This window comes from Megalopta genalis, chromosome 3 (genome assembly GCF_051020955.1).
Source record: "Megalopta genalis isolate 19385.01 chromosome 3, iyMegGena1_principal, whole genome shotgun sequence".
In the NCBI taxonomy this organism is placed as follows: domain Eukaryota; kingdom Metazoa; phylum Arthropoda; class Insecta; order Hymenoptera; family Halictidae; genus Megalopta; species Megalopta genalis.
The window spans coordinates 4,770,572-4,790,837 of NC_135015.1; the positions used below are offsets into that span (position 1 = coordinate 4,770,572).

At 39.2% G+C, this 20,266-nt stretch overlaps 2 protein-coding genes across 3 annotated transcripts in view; one reads left to right on the plus strand and one right to left on the minus strand.

Annotated features, from left to right (window-relative positions):
* LOC143258995 (uncharacterized) overlaps positions 1-6,870 on the plus strand; it is a 78,325-nt gene extending 71,455 nt beyond the window's left edge. Inside the window, exon 6 of the mRNA XM_076519686.1 lies at positions 233-6,870. Within this exon, the coding sequence (XP_076375801.1) occupies positions 233-477 (245 nt within the window). The 3' untranslated portion in view covers positions 478-6,870. The remainder of the gene's footprint in view (positions 1-232) is intronic.
* Positions 6,871-8,365: 1,495 nt separating this feature from the next.
* Positions 8,366-20,266, minus strand: part of RhoGAP102A (Rho GTPase activating protein at 102A) — a 35,871-nt gene continuing 23,970 nt past the window's right edge. Inside the window, exons 5-12 of one of the 2 annotated variants that reach the window (XM_076519684.1) lie at positions 19,309-19,524; positions 18,905-19,055; positions 18,242-18,432; positions 17,358-17,584; positions 14,920-15,031; positions 13,910-14,237; positions 12,290-12,590; positions 8,366-11,478 (exon numbers count right to left, since the gene is read on the minus strand). In XM_076519684.1, coding sequence (XP_076375799.1) covers positions 11,139-11,478; positions 12,290-12,590; positions 13,910-14,237; positions 14,920-15,031; positions 17,358-17,584; positions 18,242-18,432; positions 18,905-19,055; positions 19,309-19,524 — 1,866 coding nt within the window. In that variant the 3' untranslated portion in view covers positions 8,366-11,138. The remainder of the gene's footprint in view (positions 11,479-12,289; positions 12,591-13,909; positions 14,238-14,919; positions 15,032-17,357; positions 17,585-18,241; positions 18,433-18,904; positions 19,056-19,308; positions 19,525-20,266) is intronic. The other variant, XM_076519685.1, reaches the window with a different exon arrangement.

The window sequence follows — 20,266 nt, forward strand, 5'->3', positions numbered from 1 at the left end:
AAATCTGTACATATTTCAGGAAGGCTTAAATTAAAAACTAACACGTTCGGAAGACGCGAATGAAAAACCACGTTGAAAGAAATTGCAAAATGAAATTATGAACGATCCTAAGCATATTCAGTCACATTGTTGTCAAAATGGTTCGTTGCCCGAGTGTTACGGGAAATCTGGTTTTTCCGGATGTTGGCATTGAAACGTCCTCTTGAAACCGCAATTTCTGGTTTGGTTACAGGTGGCAGCATCTCGATGACAGACGCCAGCGGCAAGCCCTACGTCGGCGGCGCCGGAAACGGCTCTATGGCGTCGGTAGCGACTTCCGGAAGCGTGACCAGCGCGGCGTCACCGTTGCGCAGCTCGTTGAAGAAGCCGAAACCGCTTGGGATCCACAATCCCGGCTTCTCGGCGCATAGTCCGACCCTGTCGAGGAATGGTTCGCAGAAGAAAGTTCGTATCCAGACGCACTCCACCGAAGTTTAGAGGGTTACGCGCGCGAGTTTGCTCGAATCTCGAACGAACGAGACGCGAATCGAAATTGAAACGGTCCTCGTACGATCGAATTGTTTCCCAACCCTGTGTCAGAAATACCTGAGGCTGCGAACTTCGTTGCCGCATTGATCTTTCGCGGGACTTTCTCGCAGCGCGTCGATTGCTGCCGTGTTTCCGTTGAGGCGAGGCGACTTTGTGATCGTTAGGGAAAGGTCTTTGATCACTCAACCGTCGGCAGAGCCCGTTCGCTGGAATATTGCGGCGGCGGTTCTCTCCGATAAGATTTATCGCGCGGAGAAATCGAAGAACGAGAAGCTGAGGAGCGTGAAGCCGGAGAGCGGGAGGCAGAAGAGCGAGAAGCTGAGGAGCTTAGGTTCGCAAGTCGAGGCGCGATTGTGTCTTAGTCGCGTAGGTGGAGGACTCGAAGGACAGCTGATCAAGGAATCGGGGGAAATTACTCCGGCCGCAATTTCCCAATGGCGTCGCGACGCCTTCGAGAACGCGGTGACCTTCGGCTGACGGCGCTCGTCTGACGCGCGGACCAGTATTTATAGGTGGCGACAATCCGCAGGACACCTTACCTTCGGCTCGATGCGTTGATTGATTTCCGGCTTGTCTTCTCCGCTGTTTCGATTTTTCTGGCGACGGAGCTTAAAATAGAAAACCAGGATCAAGAGGGAAAGCAATTTACGAGACCCTGTTGTAAATAAGAAGTTATTTTATTGGAAGTGTTTTATAGGGGTAAGAGCGGTAATTATTGATGTATCCGATGATTAGTATCTCAGTTTAGTTTTAGTCGAAGTTAATCCATTGGTAAATTATGTACGTACGACGGATGCGGGTGGTCGTGGCCGATTAAAGGAAAGAAACCGCTGAAGGTACCTGAATCTCGAAGCGAACGACGCCATTGGATCCGGATCCCTCGATCGGCGATGATCAAGAAAATTTACCAGTCGTGTTCGGTGAGATTACATTATTAAGTTCCGGGCGATTCCAGCTGTGAACGCTGACGATTCTATTCGTAAACGATCATTGATGAGTAGCCTCTAGGAGTCCGTTGTTTGATTACGTTCTAAAGATAATAATCGACGAAGCAGCTTGATGTGTTGGTTAGTTGATTCTAACATGTTGAAACATGTCCTTTGATTTTTCTGACGTATTCTATCACCATTGACAATCATTATCTCAGAGTAACGTTTAATCGTCTACGTTCTGGATTATTCATACTTGAATTCTTCATTGTTGTCAGCATTTTAAATAGCTCCGGATACTTCAAGTAGGTACATATAATAAAAGTACAAAGATTTTGAAGAATTGAAACAAATCTAAACATATCTTAATGTATCTTCTGGATATATAGTGTTAATTTACGTGATGATTCCGAAGGCAGTTTAGAAATGCAGGCGAGAATGAAACTTTGTTTGAAAGGAGACTCAAACTTGGACCATGTCCAAATGAACACAACTGCTACTTCAGAAACCAAGATGATCATTTATTTTCAAGTGAATAGGTGCATTGAGTTATGTTACTTGGCTGCGGATTGCGAGGAACATAAAAAAATATTTTTCTTTAATAATCTTGCAGAGTTGGAAACAATGCAACGACACTCTTAAGATATTCGTTTAATTTTTGCTGATTTAAATTTCATCTACTTATTTTTGTTACCAATGCACAGAGTCCGCAGTCTTTTTAGCATCAAAGATTTTACAAATCGAATGAAGTTGCGACATACAAAGCATGCGAATATCATCTTAAAGCTTGTTTTTTCGGATCGAAAAAATTCCTGAACAATTACTACGGATCCTCGAAATATCAAAGAGAGTGTCAACTGTTGGAAATTCTCGGTTCGGTCAGGATATTTAATGAATCACTAGTTTGGTTATTTAACACAACACCAGGATTATTAACGGATGGCTACATCGTCGAGCACGTGCGCGGCGAAACCCGTGATTGTTTGGTAAACTTTCGTTGTATTGAACGATGAGCAAACCGACAGAACGAAAATTAACCATGGCTCCCATCAATCGATAGATGCATCATTGACGTAGCATGAACGCGAGCCGGTTTTAATTAACCGTGACATTCGCGAGCACGTTTGTATTCGATCGATTAGAGACTATTCGTTAAACGTTATCTGAAAGGACCAGTTAGAGGATCCAAATATACGTTTCGTGATTCTCATTGATTTCATTCAAAACATTGCCTGGTGTCGTTATATGAGCCGTTTATTTTGAAAGTGGCATAAGTCACTTTGTTTTGAAGTCGACATATTTAAGGGTTTGCGTTTTAACACGTTTAAAAATATGGATGCTAACTTTCGAGAAGATTTAGTTGTATTTGTTATCTCAGGATACTGATATTTTTCTCAGTATAAATAATCTCGTATAAACATTAAAAAATCACCACTTTTCATTACGGTAAAGTGACTTATGCCACTTTCAAAATAAACGGCTCATATTTAGACTACATATCTTCTTTTTCGATTCTTCTTTTCATAATTTTAACAAGTTGTTGATTCTTCTAGCTCTAATATTGATTAGAAATACACACAAATCTGCATAGAATAAAATGGAATTCGTTAAGAATTAATCCCTTAACCCCTTTTTTGCACTATAACATCGATACAGACTCATGACAAAGATATCAAACACAATATACTAAATATGGATGTTATTTATTTCTTCTGAATCGAAAAAGAAAATTTGATTCTTCTACTATTAAAATCTACGGATGGAAGTAAACGAGGACATGCAAGATGTATAAATTGTCTCACTCTATAACGGAAATTGTTAACATTAAATCTATCGAGCCAATCTACCAACCGGTTTCACATGTTTCGTTGTGAAGTTGCTGCAGTCATAGAGACTCTTCCATAGAAATTGATTGAATAAATTTCTTAATCCAAGGGTACATTATAATGAAAATGAAAGAAGATTTAAATTAATACAGTCTTTTAGTTACTTATTACCAGACTGCGTATTTGATGCATTCATGAAAAAAAGTGAGTAGACCAAATACAAAACGATGAAAACATTTAAAGAATTTAAAAATACTGTTGCACTATTTTCAACTCGATAAAATGATTAACACGTTCCGTGCCGAGCTTTTTTTACTCGAATCTTCACACTTTGATATTTTACTAAAACTTGATGTATTACGTGCAATTATTAATTCTCGTACACATAACAACGTAACAAAAACTTATCAACGCCCATTCTTGCGGTGGAAATTGATTCTTCGGTTCTAAATTTCTTGTAAACAATTTGTTCAGTTCACTAAGTAAACATGCAAGCGTGTACCATCGATGGTACACGTGGCACGGAACGTGTTAAAGAATAAAAGGAATGTCTGTGTAGTTTCTATATCTCGCTATTAATACAGGCAATTCTTATTTTGCATAAAAATCCGCAGTCTACTTAATACTAGTTTCCGTAACTTACTTTTAGGGCTCGGTGGGTTTAGTGTTAAGGACGAAGAAGCGCTGCTCGACGTATCTGTGAAAGAATTCGTAGTGTCAGGTAAGAAAGAACCTTGGGCAGTTTCGCAGAGTAACCAGATGCGAGAACACCCGGAAATGATCCTTCATGCAATAATTTAATGGAAGGATCACGGAGAAAATATTCACGGCTGGAACCGCGTACTATTAAGGCTATTTGTTGAACGTTCGAAGGAAGAGAAACTGGAATGTGATTGTTGTTAAGCGTCCGTTTCAATCACGAAGATAATCGATGTAACGTAGCGACGAGTGACAATCCGCCGCCACGGGGATCCATGATCTTCGATCGATTCGATCCGAATGATCGAGCATAGTTTTCACGAAAACTATTCGGCGTTTTGTTGGTCGTCGCGTAAGTCGCAGGATACGTGATACGATTTTTTCTCTCGTTTAATCCCCCCTCCCCCCCATTTTCTTTCCCACTGATTCTCTCCTGCTCGGATCCTTTTCCTGTTCTCTCGGTGTAATCTTTGTTCGTCGTATTAGGGTTAATCCAGCGTGCCCTTGCTCGAGGGCACGAATTATAAATAAAATACTTATTGCGTCGCATCCGTCCAGCCCTCTGTAGGCAGCTAAGCCGTGAAACGGTGAGAGTTATATTATATATATATGTATGGAAATATATACATATATATATACAAATATAAATATATAAATATATTTATATTTTTTAGCGATTGTTTTAATATACAGGGTATCCCGTGATTTTCTGGCCAAACTGTGAGAACATAATCTACAGGCCAAAAGAAGACGAAAATGTTATATGAAGCTTGCGAATAAACGCTTTGTTACAGAGATCTAAAGAAATAATGAAAAATGGTCGCTCGTTATTTTTCAATGGTGGAAGGATATCTTGGGATGTCTTGGGAAGTAAGGTAAAAGTACCTGTTGTGGAACGCTTTTCAGGGAGTATAAGATTAAGTATCATCGATTCTATTACGACTGAAGAGTGGTATTATTGAATATTTATACTATTGTTCAATAGATTGATGTTTCTAGATAACATAATGAACTTTGAAAAATATTTATTTAACCCTTTCCACTCGAATGGCGACTCCAAGGCACCATTACAAATTGTTATGTCACGTTTCAAAATAATTTTATTAATCAAATTTGTTCATATTTGAGGAACTGTTGAAAGGATAACTGTTGCATCAGTCACAAAATTCAATTTCATACGTATAAAATGCATTAGGTTATATAAAATGGAAATACAGTGGGTCAGAAAAACTATATTAAATTTTGCGTTAATTCGGCTTCGAGTGCAAAGGGTTAATACGAGTAAGAAATAATACGAGTAAAAATGAAAGTACAAGCATACACATATCATGAAATGCTTTGTGTGAGTGAATTTACAAAGAGCAAAATTAACAAACATCGGTTTAATTTTTACATTCATTTTCACATGCTTTACCTATTTTTTATTGTATTGTTAGTGCTACTGTTTCAAGAAGGGGTCACAATCGAGCGACGTTTCATAATACGTACTTTCACATTAGCTATCGAAGTTGCTAATGTAATATCTTTGAAACGGAATTAATTCGCAAACTTCATGTAAAATTATTTTCTTCATTTAGTCTCTAGACTAAGTTCTCGCAGTTTGGCTGGAAAGTCCCGGGACACTCTGTATATGTATATAAATATGTATACAAGAATATATTTATATATATATGTATACATATAAATATATAAATATGTATATGTATGTTGCGCGTACTCGAGATATGCATTTTTTGCTCGTGTCATTGGTCTCGAAGGGAACGATGCTCATTCGCTCGTTAGAAATTATTTTTTTATCGTTACTGTTGGTGAGTGTCGTGGCACATCTTATTTTTTCGATGATTTCTCCGTACTGCAATTGTTTTCTCTTCGTAGATTCGTTCGCTTTCCACGAGATCTACTCTTCTTCACGTTTCTTGTAGCGATCCTGGTGATTTCTTCGTCTATCGATTCTTGTTATATTTATTTAACGAGCTAGTTTTCGCGCGTACGACGGTCTTTGAATTCGAAAAATTGTCGGTGTCGTACTCGAGTCAATTATTCCTTCTTTCATTCTTATCAATTGTTTTCTCGATTCGTGTCTTTCGGAAACGTCTATTCCTTTTCGTAGCGAATTGTTTTGTGATCGATGATAATTTTAAGTGGAGGATTATGCTTGGGAGACTGATCCTGTTGGATTCTATCGTTGTCTTTGTACTCGTCGTCGAGTCGGATCATACGAGTTGTATGAGCGTCTTTGAGCGAGGCCTGTGTGCGTGAAGAATTTTGAGATCCTTCGACGAACAAAATTTCAAAAAATCTTGAACGCTAATAAATTCAATTGAATTGTTAAACAGTTTACAGTCAATTTAACGAATGGGACAGTAACGAATAAGACAAAATTTCTTCAGAATTGTATCGATCCTTAATTGCATCGTAACAACAGTATTAAAACGGATAACATACTCGCGTTTATTGCGAAGTCAAATAGAATTTATTCATCGTATCTACTTACGCTACCGTCTACCGAGAAAATTGCCAAGTCTAAAAATCACCGATGCAAAAAGGATTAGTTTTGTTTGCGAATCTTGTATTATTTCGATTCCATCGTCGATTATTTTCGGACGAATTTACGCGACCATGCCTCGTCGGGGAAAACGATCGTGATGAGAGAGTATTTGAATATATTCAGACTGTATCTTCGCACGTGCAGACCAATCTTGTATCTTAACGGAACTACCGAATTTGTGTATCACCTTTTGCACTTCTTTGCTACCCGATCCCAACGGACCGTCCTGTTTCCCGGCGTTCGTTGTGTCCCGATGAATTTTTGTAACGACCATATGATCTTTATGTGTGACGAGGATTGTATGCGAGGAAATTGATAATAAACGAGTTTCTATAATTTACGATCCGCATTGTCCTGCTCCGTTCCCGCACCCGTGTATATATTTATTCTCTAATAATACTAGCTCGTACTCCTTAATTTACGCTTTAAATCAAAGCAGTACTTTGAATCAGAGTTTTCGATAAACAAAATATTTAAACAGACAAAAATTAAACGATACGTACACAGTGAAGAATATGCTAAAAATAATGTATGGTTATCGGGCCTTCCTCTAAAGATTAAAGAAAATGAAGAATCTATAAATAGCCAGGGATATATACATATTTAAAATAATCTGTGCTCATTGGACTAATATATAAAAATTAAAACGAAGAAGAATCTAAACAGTCTATTATATAAAAATATATGCAATCTCAAAGCGGATATAGTTGATCAGACGAATATTGAAAATGTTGTGTGACGATTGAGCTTTTGTATAACAATTAAAGAAAATAAGGAAGAATGTAAATAATTAGAGCTGCATTAAAAATAATTTGTGCTAATTGAGTTTCTATATTAAACTAACGTTAAAATGATTGGTAGAGTTGCACCAACAGTGAAGAAAAATGGCGATTGCTTGAGGCCCAAAATTATCCAATCTTCCGCTTGAGGTGTATTTAACTCTTAAGTACTAAAATCAATGGTGTTGTACAGGATGTATAGAAATTATATGTTACGGCTTTCATAGCATGATTCTACACCTCTCGATCGGTGAAGATCTGTTAAAAGAATGGATAACAAAATTCTCCTTGACCTTGATTTTCGATGGTGGTCGTGACATATAATTTTTATACACCCTGTACATGCTATTGGGTTGGCAACTAAGTAATTGCCGATTTCAGTTATAGATGTCTCTCACTCCCATTTTTATGATATCCGTAAATGTTATATTATAAAATTATTATTATTATTATTACGTTATTTTTTATTATCCGTGAATATTAGCAAGTGGACAAATTGAATGCAGCGGTCAAGGAAAAGCGACCAGAATTGGTCAATCGTAATTTTCCAGCAGGACAATGCTAGGCCGCACACGTCTTTGTCCACTCGGCAAAAATTGATGGATATTGGTTAAGAAATGATGTTACACCCACCATATAGCCCCGATCTCGCGCCATCGGATTACCACTTATTTCGATCCCTGGACAACTCCCTTCGTGGTAAAACTTTTAATGACGATGACGCTGTAAAATCTCACTTAACTCAGTTTTTGGCCGAAAAGGATCAGACTTTCTACGAGCGTGGAATTTTCAAGTTGTCAGAGAGATGGCAAAAGGTCATCGAACAAAATGGAAAATACATTACAGATTAAACTTCGTTCCAAGTAAAAAAATTTTTTTATTTCATTGAACAAATCGGCAATTACTTAGTTGCCAACCAAATATATAAATCTAAAAAATTCCATTTAGGAATTCAGACTAGGTTTATGACTTGGTAGGATTCTAACAGGAAGCAGAGAAGTTTTGGAACATTCACAGAGAGGATGTGGCTGGGCTCGCAGAATAAGCAGCTCGGGATGGTAAAAAAATTAACCTTCATTTATTAGCTTACAGACTGAAAAAAGAAAAACTTAAACGACGAACAACAGCGTCTCTCGGGCCACGCGTCCCTCACGGCAGTACGCGGATTCGTTCGATCGATTTCGTCTTATCCTAAACACGATTTCCAAAGAAGCAGAGAAACAAACAGGGGATCGAACCAATTCGACATCCTCTTTCCTTTCTTTCGTTTATTTAGTCCACCATATCCCCCACAATTGAATTATTGTACAAGAAAAGAACATAAGAACGCCCTGCGATCGATGAAAATCTGATTTAATGGCTCGTCGACGATTCACGCATCATCTTTTCAGAGAGATACAAAATGGCCGCGACGCGAGTTCGAGGGACTCGGGGGACTAGTCTTCTTTCATTCTTGGCTTTGGCTCGTCGTGGACTTTCCACATGAATCGTCCATCGTGCTCTAGTAATAAAAATAATTTACAAATCGACGCTAACCGGTCGCTACTACATTAGAATGTTATCCGTAGACACAGATCAATATTCCGCAGCTTCCTCCCGCAGAAATAATTACGTGATTAGCGACGGGACCAAGTACTTCGTTCTTTACTTCGAAACCCAGCGGTATACGGTCACTTCAATAATCACGATAGTTTCTTATCAATAGTCTGCGGATCTTTACACATTGATAAAGCATATCAGTGTTCAAAGTGTATTTCCAAACCGTAGAAAATGTGTGCATTTGCACTGGGTGACGTATGTTTGAGTCTTTAGTCACTCTGATCTAAAATAAATGGACATGTTATACCTTAGATCCAACACGAATGGATAAAATGCGGCAAATGAATCAGAGTGTGTCGGCAAGAATTAACAAAAAATCATTACAAAGATCCGCAGTATTGTTTGACATTTATTTTTCTCAAAGCGATTAAGTCTCGAAAACTTGGCATCACTTTGAGACTGATATGTATACAACTTGGTTAATTAGAGTCTAATCAAAGGCTGCGGATTTTTACGTATTTGTGATAAAAATATGTTCGGCAGAACATGAAACAGTAAAATAGCAAAACAGAACAAATATTTTTACGGGATGAAATCGATTTTCATTGAACTCATACCTCCTGCAATTAACGAGGATTATTTTTGCATAAAAATCCACAGTCCGGTCGCGATAGAAATAATTTCGATGTTCGTCTACATGTACCCTAAGTTGCTCACAAAAGAGTATTACTCGATCGTGGCAACAGGAAAGAGATTGTTATATGAAACAGCTTCTTCTAAATTGTATTCCCTCTTACATAGCTTTTCAAAATTGAAAGAAATGCTGATGATGGTTCCAGAAGCTAATCTGGTTCCCGAAATGCAGCATGCGTTTACGTCACCGCTGGGTTTCCCATAATTTCTGCACTTTACCACATCCTTTTAATGATTCCACTGCACAATTCCGAATCTGTCTTAATCAAACACCTTCATCATATATTAGCACAAGACCTATAAAATCGACCTTGGTTGTACTTGATCCCGTCGCGAACGCAGAAAGATTCTCTCGGAGAGACTCTCGTGCACGCAGACGAAATCCTCTTTCAGAGAACGGGAGCAGAGCGGAGAGAACCAAGGACACGTTCGCCTTGAAGCTGCGATGGAAGCTACTGTTCTGCTTCGATGCGAACACTTATAAAACAATAGAATGTGTTTCTACGCTTCGATCGTTCGTTGCAGCTGCAAGAAGATCGTGTTCCCGACATGGAGAACGAGAGAATCGTTTCGTCACGGAGATCGTTGCAAGCGCGAGGACGGTAGTCTAGGAACCAATAGACACCCCACGATACCGAGGACACGGATCCCGAAGATCGGACCGTGTCGAGGAACACTTTAGCCAGGCCACGCCTGATCGGCAGTGACTATGTTTCGCGGAGACTTCGACGATCGGATAGGACACGCGCTTGGACCCCTTTCGTGGCTATCTCCACGCTTTTCTTCAAGTTTCACACGCTCGCAACCATTTTTTTTTAATGGAAAACTATTGTGTAAAATGCTCGAGAAAAAAGTGCAGTTCGACCTACGCGGATCGGAGAAATATTTGATCAGATTGTTCTGTTGAACAAGAGATAGTTGATTGCGAGCAAGTTAAACACTTTCCTACGTTAATTTAGAATTTTAAAGCTGTACATTCATTTTGCACGCTGTAGATTCTTAGAAACGATCGAGATCATTAAGGGGTTTGCTACGTACAGGGCTCACGTGGCTTCAGTTTTATTTGCACATCTATCGAATTGGTCACCGTTTGTACACGTTCTTTGAGAATCATTTCAATTCTTTAGCGAATGAAATCGTACAAAATTGTCAAGACGTTCAACTTCTCATGAAACACGTGATAGAATCAGACAATTGTTACGGTCGATAGTGGAGCAGTTTCATACCACGAATTACCTCTATAAATATTCATGAAACATGAACGAATACGTAAGGAACGCACACGTTCCAATATCATTCAATTCATGCTTTAATTCACGTAAGAGCCACGGTGTATGCAATACCCGAATGATTTCGAGAAAAAATCCGTTCTTCGAAAAACGATCTTCGGCGGAAGAATTCTTAACAGATACTTGGACGTTCCTGATTAATCACGGATCCCCAAAGCTGCCAATCTAGACCCTACAGAGCCCAGCAACAATATTGAACACAAGAGCGTGCGAATCCTCATCACGAAGCTGTTCTTCAGGAACGATGGACGAGAGAACCCATCGAAGTCATCCAAGGTTCGACCCAATCGTCACTGGAACGTCAGGGCTCAGAAGTACCCTTGCCTGTCCTTGGGCGCGCTGGAAATCAACTCCCTTCGTTTCCAGACTGGTTGCACAGCGGCTCGTTGACTTGGCGCGCCAGCTACCGAAGACGAAGAGGACATTGCAACAGAGGACGACGAGGCTACTGTCATCGTGTTCTTGCCAGCCAGGGTGTCGGAGTCAGGGATGTGTCGAGTCTGATGCCTCGAGTCTGTGTAACGCCTCTTTGTGTACTTTTTACTGTCCGAGGAGGTCGCTGAAGAGCTCGACTTGCTCTGGGAAACTGTGACTCCGGTGTCGGGTCTGGAGATGTGCAGCATCCTCTCAATGTCTGCTGTCTTCGACCTGGAGGACAATTTTTGGTCAGTGAAAGTTACGTAGTTTTAGCTTATGGAGGACTTGGGATATTAAAATTGTTCAGTTTATTAGACCAGCGTTCATTTTGTCCATAAGTGGACAAATTCTTGGTAGATAGACCTTTCACTTTAAGATAAACATTTGGGGTTGAATAGAAAATTGCTTATTTTATTAGGATTCTCATTATTGTTCGAACATTTTTAAATTGACTATTTTCAACTTGACCATTTTTAATTGTTGAAGGAATTGTTATACGTACTTCTATCGAAAGGTTATATCTAGTAGTGAACGAATTCAAAAGCACAGTTGCAAATGTTCATATAATTGTTATTTCCTCATTCTCTCCATATCTTTCTTTAAATTTTGTTTCGCCCAAGAAAGTTAAGGTAACAGCAATAAAAATGATCAAATGACGTTTTAGAAATATTCATAACACAGAAACTAACAAAAAAGATTGTATAAACTTGGACAATTCAATTTTCCGATAATTTTAATAAAAATAAGATTGAAGGCACATCTGTACAGATTCTGTCGTATAATCAGCCAATAAATAACAATAGACCAATTTCGCTTAACCCATGTCAAACCGGAAGTAACTTGAACCAACGAGTGACTTTTTCATAGTCAGATGAGCTAGTTGGATGACCCAATACCCAAATATCTAGGCGAACGCATGCTGTACGTTGCCCCAAATTGGCCAGGGTTATCGAACCGGCCCGAATGTCCGGCACAAATACCAGGACGCTGATTCGCCTAATTCCTGGAGACAGTGCATAGTCGAGAGGGCAAGGAATCTCACCTGAGGACCGCGCCACCGATGCTGGTGATACTCGGCGTGTACGGTGCCGCGGTGCTCCTCGAGGACTCTTGGTTGTTCGACCTGGTCACTTGGCGGACTTCGCTCGAGGTGGTGAACGAAACCCTCTGGAGGACGGCTTGCTGGTCGGGTATGTAGGAAACGGCTGTCACTGCGCTGTCGGGGCTGGCTGGTGGCGAGGACGCCCATGATGGTGGTGAACTAGGGGCCTGGTCTCCGGATAAGGTTGCCGAAGAGCCCACGGCGCTGTCGCTTCCGTGCCTCCCACCTTTGAACATAATTCCTTAGACTTTTCAGTATGTGAGCTAAATTTGTCATTCGACGCTGCATTTTGTCGAATGTCAATTCTGTCCTATTATAGTTTATTTAAGCACAAAAATTAGACTTGATCCATTGCGCTACCTAGGTTATCTTAGCTTAACACTATGCTGTCCGCAGATCTTAGATATGATTCTTTTGTTTGACGCCGGTATAATAGCTTGGAAATTTTAGATTTTAACACGTTCCGTGCCACGTGTACCATCGATGGTACACGCTTGCATGTTTACTTAGTGAACTGAACAAATTGTTTACAAGAAATTTAGAATCGAAGAATCAATTTCCACCGCAAGAATGGGCGTTGATAAGTTTTTGTTACGTTGTTATGTGTACGAGAATTAATAATTGCACGTAATACATCAAGTTTTAGTAAAATATCAAAGTGTGAAGATTCGAGTAAAAAAAGCTCGGCACGGAACGTGTTAAAAAAGATTTCGAAGATGGCGGTAATATAAATTCCTAAAATTAAGATATGGCATCCAAGAATTTTCGTACTTAATTCTTAGTTAAATAAGCACAGTGACATAGTTAGTTTGCTGCCTTTTAACACCCACGAAATATAGTTCAAATGTTATTTCGGTTTTTTAAAATGGCACCAAAGTGGTACCACCGGCATACAACAGACAGTTTTTGCATGGCACCAGCGTGGTGCCACCGGACGGCATAGCGTTAATTAACAGACCGTGAGTAGACTGAAAGAAATTGATTTCTTTTGGCTTAATCCTTCATAGCTTTTAACATCGCTGCAACTCAAATTCAGCAAACATCAATTTGTAAATATAAATCAACAATGAATTCACATTCCGAGATAACGGAAAGCGTTATTTTTGTCACGATATGGCTAAAAGCGAAGTTAGCTTAATTAAACATGATAAATCAGTAAATGACAGCAAAGTTACGCGGAGCTACAAAGAGTTAACAGATTGAAATCTGCGGCTGTGATAGAACTCGAGTGGTGCTGCAGGATGGTAGAAAAAGTGAACAGGCACAGGTTCTGCCACTGGTTTTACTGTTTCGTGTTTTTCCTGTTCATCTCTGTCGAGAGTGCACACAATCCGCAGTCCGCTAATTAACCACATTGTAGGACGTTTGATTTATGAAGCACGATGATTCAACGCTAATCTTTGCGTGCTAATTAACCGTAAAAGCTTTTTTTAGTTGCGGGGCTACCAGACCAAATAACCAGTTTCAGATCTACGATGAACAAAAGTGCTCATTTAGATCTTGATAGACATATTCTTGCGAGTAATCCGACGTGATAATATTATATGTGGAGTAAGCTACCTTCGCTGCAACCGGAGATCGATCGCTGCCTCTGTCTCCTAGGAGGAACGGTGGGCTGCTTCGGTGCTTCCTCGATGTAAGGAATGTCCGGATCGTCGAGGTTCAACGTGAACGCTCCGGACATTGGTATCGTTAGGCTGGCGGTGATTACCATGGGTGACGATCTTCGCCGTGGATCCGCTGGATCCTCGCTCGATCCGCTGTCCACACTGTTACTCCTGCCCTCTTCCTTTCTGCGGCTTCCGGGCCTCTTTGACCGCCGCGGCCTTGGACCTATGTCTCCACCTATTCCGGCTGTTTGATGAAGACACTGTTCTCTTGTCCACACCTGTAACAGCCGCATCCAGTTGCTCATTTACCTACTTTTTAATTATTCTTCATCAGCGAGACCACATCGAAACTGTTTCGAAATATGGGAAATTCTGCAACGGCACTTTCGTTAACCAAAAGAGATTCAGTTTATCGGTGGATTATAGTTATTAAAAAGTGGTTACATTTTCAATAAGCCTGATTGTTGGTCACTGAAAAATCGACTCTTATTTTCTAGAATAGATTAAGAAATATCGGAGAAAACTTAATTTCGTCGTTGGAAGATTTCGGTCGAAGCATATTCCACGTATGTTTAAACGTTTATCATGTTACAAAAATATATACCGTTGCCTTTGGCAGAATCTACAGACTCGTTTCACGGAAGAAACGTTCGCGGAAAGCAAACACAATTATTACAGTTGTCAGAATCACCTGAAGGCTTTCCTAACGCGTATACGCTCTACACTGTTATCAATGCAAACATAGTAGTTACTATATGAGAAAACTACTCTATATGGTAAAATACGAGGTGGCAAAGAAAACAAAGATTGCGGGTCCCGGCTGATACAGCGTCCCCTTCGAGGAAGACAGTATTTTATGTGCGTGGGAGTTTGATGGCCTCGGTCGGACGTTGGGCGCGTTAAGATAAGAGGGTTCCGTCGACGTCATAGCGATATCGAGTATCAATCGCGATCGATTACCTTTCTGGCCGACGTGGTCGTTCCAGCCGTGGTCGTTGTCGACGTCGTCAGGGTTTCTTCCACCGAGAACGTCTCCGCTTCGCTGCACGGGTCCGCTTCGTCTCCGCATTGCCTGCGAGGAAAAACGCACGAAACGATCTGTTAACTTTTTCCGTCTCTCCGTCGCTTCTTGGATGTCTGTCGTCAGGATAGTACAGTATTAAAAAGCTGGAGACTCAACAGACAGAGTTACGAAACCGCAAGTTGTTAGTTTGCGCCGTGGATTTTTTGGCGAATTTGTCGAGCTCGAGAAGGTTGCTAAGACAACTCTTTGTTGCAGCGTCATTTTTGAGGGGAAGAAACGTTTCGTGTTCTTGAAAACTGTTTTATGCTGCATTTACTGGAGGACGATGCAAGGATAGTCTGATGAATTCTTTCATTTCCTCGTTTTTGAATTGCAGAACTTTTACACAGTTTGAAGATCGAAAGCAGACAGCTGGATCACTGAAATGAATTCGTGGGTCATCGGTGTTCAATCACAATGTTTTTAACAATGAAATCGTTTAGGTGTCAAATAGCGTACAAATTTTGTGTTCTGTAGCAACAGGTTCAACAATACAATCTTGTGGTACAATACAGTTCGCATTCAGTGCAAAGGCGATACTTGATACTCAAAAGGCGATGCCGTACAAAGAAATTAAAAAAATTATTTTCTTTCTTGATTTTATTAAAGTTTCAAGTGTATAGAATGTTATGTCAAAATGATATTTCAAAATTTGAATATTTAGCGACTGTTTCAAAAATCGTATTTTGTCAGACAGAAAAGTTATCTCAAAACTTATTTATATTTTTCTCAAAATTGCACTTTCCTACATAGAGTAGTCAACAATGTAGCGTACGATTTTATTCATATGTCAATTATTTAATCATTTAATAAATATTTAAAGTTGATCTTGTCGGGTAAAAATAGCTGTTTTTCTTCAAACTGCGGCTATTCCTGCAATTATTACAATTCTCGAAAACCCGTGCACTATATTTTAGATAATAGTTCCTAGTTTATGAATCAACAACATTTTTTTTAATTCAGACATTCCGTTACTTGCTAACTATGACGGCCAGCAATCAGTGTTCTACGAGAAGGGGTTTCGAAAACAACGAATTAGTCTGCCATTTTGTAGGACTTGTACTTTTAAAAAATTTTAAAAGAAAGCTGAAACTTACATTTATATTCTTTTAGAAAGATTAAATCTTTTATTTAGTAATTGCCTATGAAAAAATGCCCAACACTTCATCCATTTCTTAATGTCTCTCAATGTAACCCGGCAGTACACACGTGGGAGTCCAGTGTGGACCCAAATCATTATCTCCCCTCCCTTCTTTCTCGTACATATATTATATTAATTATATTATACTATTATATCATACTAATTTTAATAGACATAAAAAATATATAGAAATTCATATATTATTACAAGTAAATGTCACTTCTTACTGGGGGTCCATGAGCACCCCATGTGGGAACTTTTGTTTCAGAAGTTCACGTATGTATTATCGGATTAAACACTTATTTCAATGAATGAACAATGAAGAAATGTAGCTTGCACTAAGATTATCTATGGCAAAATCGCAATCTCGTTCAATTTAACACGTTGACTGCCACGCGTATTTACAACAAAATCTCCTACAGGCCACCCGTGCCGCTATAGGAAGCGTGCGCTGTTAATTCATATCTGTTTCTGTTCCTGCATGAACAGTTGGAATCTTTGCCGAGTACCGAATGGTATAACTTAAAATTTCTGCCTTTATTTTTTTCAATAATGAAAAGAGATCGGATTGCCCGGAAGGAGAAGCATAAATAAAATTACATCGTCAGATTCTGATTTGGATACTGATAAATATAATCTTAGTGATAATGAATGTAATGAAGATACTATTGACGAGATTTTACGAGAATTGGTCATGGAAGAAGAAAGAAATGTTGATGGTACTGAGGAAGCTACAGTTCAAATAAAAGATACGAAATGGACCGATCAGAGGCACGAGCATATCTGAAAAAACAAACAACTTTTTGTCCAAGCTGTCCTGATCAACCTCAACTTTGCAGAGGATGTTTTAATGTTATACACTGCGAATCATTTTTTTAATAAACCATTTTTATAAGAATTCAATAGTTTCATTACCTTCTGTAAAATATTTGTCCAAATATTTTCGGAAATCCTTTGTAAGTAGCCAAATCAGCGTCACCCGAATTACGGGTGACGTGGCCTGATGAGAACTTTTGCTGTCACCCGAATACGGGTGACGCGACAGTCAACGTGTTAAACGTTTTCTGTAGTAATAGTTCGATGCTGTACGAAGTCGAAGTATCGATACTTCGAAGAAGAGAGAAGTCAATAGAAGCAGGTTCGTCGGGATCGTCGAGGGGGGAGATAAGGATAAGATCCTCGTAAATTACTTACTCTTCGGAGCGTCGAGAGAGGGCGAGATCCAATTCGACTGGGTGGGTGTCCATCATGTGCAGGTAGACTTCATCGAGAAGGGCAGCCGGCACCGTGAACAACGTGGCAGCGTGTTCCAACAGCGCTCTGACCACATTTATTACGTCTATCCTCTCCTCCGCCCTCTCGGCGGACACCTCTGACCGCTGGCCTGGCTTCACGCAGTGAAGGATATTCGGTGCGAATACCTTAACAAAATGATCAACATCCCCAAGTTTAGCCAACGCATCGGAAACAATTATGTAACACCGGCATGAACAATGTTGAGCTAAGAAACTCACGCATAATGTTGTGTACACAAGAATGTTCCAAGAATAAACATCGATAGTTGGAGGTACGAAATTGTGATATAGTAATATTACAGTAATATTACATATAATATCTAAATAATAATTTCTCCATTTTCCATGAAATGACAGTCTCAGAGGAAATGAAAATGTTGTTATTCAAGGTCACTTGTTGTCATAATTATAATTGTAATTATAGTTATAATTATAATTGTTAATATTATAATTGTCACTGCAAATTTCTCGACAGGTTGCTAATCAGTAAATTAATAATTTTTAATTTTTCGATACTTTTACTAATCAAATTGTTAAGATAATTTAGAGTTACGTTAAATTAACGTTACTTTAAATTAAAGTAACTTTTTAATTGTCCTTCTTTCACTTGTCCTATTAACATTTTGACGTGTATGGACTACATTTTAAGCCACATAAGTTAAAATTGTCGAAATGGCTATGATTCTGACCTACTCAAATTGTCACAAAGCTAGCACCCTGTTGATTAACGTTTTAGAAGATGTCTTTGATTAACGTGGAGGGAAGTGAAGGATATATACTCACTGTGGCTAAATTGGTCGTGTCCATTTTGTTGCCCGGCATCCATTCGCCCGCGTCGTTCTTTTGATCCTCGCTATTCGCCGCCACCACGCTGAGGAAGTTCAAAAGTGCCCAGAGCGTCTCACGGTTCGGCGTGGGCAGGAGCTGAATGAGATGCTGAAGAGCTTCTTGCTGAAGCCGCCTGTTCCGGATCTCTGCAAGAAACCGGATCTGTTCAATGCCTCGAGATACTTATACATCAGAGACGAAGAAAAAAAAAAGTGGCAAAAATTTGCGCTAGAGCTATACAATCGAGTTCTAAAACTACGTTCCTAAAATAACTTATAGGTCCTGTAGACTACAGTTCTAATGTCTGGCAATGTTTTATTATAAATATGATCAGAGAAAATCGATAAGTTTGTGTGTAAGTAGAATAAGCAAGTCAGAGACAGACGTAAGAACCAACTGCACGTTCCATCTGTTGGATTTTGTAATTTCTAAGTATTCTATAGATTCTATAATTTTAGTTCAGCAATCAGTGCCCGTTCAATAGTATTAATATATCCTTTACGCGATTGCTTTGAATGGGAAATACTAATGAATGTCCCACATTCAAGAATATCCTTCTTAGCTTAAGAAGCTTAGATAGGCTACTTATAATATAATCTCCATTCAAGTTGGTCTTACTTTGAGTGTGGACAAAGGCTTGATACAGGTCCCTGCATAGCAGAGGGTCAGGCAGATCTCGAAAGTACTCCTTCAACAGTGCTGCCACATCGTGGGGACACTGGTCGGGTCCGATTTTAGACTCCCGACCGCAATCGAAGTCTTCTCGCAGCTATAAGCACACAGAAGTCTCCTATATTGTATTCATCGTAACAAAATAATTATTAATTCATTGGTCATTCATTCTTCAATTGAAAGCCTTAATTCTGTGGTTCTTCTACAACAAGATCATTAAACGCCGGTCTGATATTATACGTGTAATTTTCATATTCAGTCTGCCAATTAATTGTAGTTTTCCCAGTACGTAAATTTCGTTCACCGCTTTCCAGGGAATCGTGGAGGATCAAAGATTACATTTCGCTCACCTGTCTGACCCTCTTTTTCGAAGGCGACACCCGGAACACTCCAAGCGTTCGAAGACCCGTGATCTCCAAATGCCTGATGCATTGTCTGACTACTGCGGGTACCGCGTCCCATTCCCCTGGAGGCCCTCCCCCGCCACTGTCGCTGAGTTCCAGGACACCGGAATCACTTCCGGTCAAAGCACCCCCTTTAGACGACAGAGACTCGCACGAACCACCCTGGAACACAATTTTTATTCCTTCGTTCACTTCGTACTTGCTGCGTCACTTCAATTAAACGTCACGATTATTCGTAATTATCTCTCGATTTCAAAACAGAGCTTTTATTCTTCGTTCTATTTTGCAAATTTAATAATTTCTTAAATTGATACAATGGTATGTAGGATAAACATTTACGTTTGGAACGTTGTATTCGAAAATGATAAATTGTGGTGAGATGAGACGGAAGTAATATTTTAGTGGAATAAAGTGACAATTGACTATTACAGATGCAGTGTTGGCCGAAAAGAATCTGATTAATGATTAACGTTAGTTACTATAACGAATCTATAATACTTCAACATATATTAAGAATTTTATTAAAAGGTAATCTTGGTGATTATAACTTGTTAGTTATATATATAACTTGTTAGTTATATATATAACTAATCTATAATAATTTATAATAATTAACAGGTTATAATAGTTAATCATTGATTATTACTGATTGATTACTTGATTACTTTTTGCCCAACTGTGTGCAAAAAGCTGTTGAGGCTTTCAGATGTAAGGTCAAATATGTCTAATTGATATAAAGGATGGTTAAGTTAATTTCTTGACATTTTTTTCTACAATTTATAAGTTCTTTAGCATCTTTTCTATTTGGTCTACTTCTTTCTAAAGCCATAACTATTACCCGCGCCATGTGTTGCAAGAGTGTAAAAAATTATTATTATTATTGATTAAGAAATACGTCTCACTG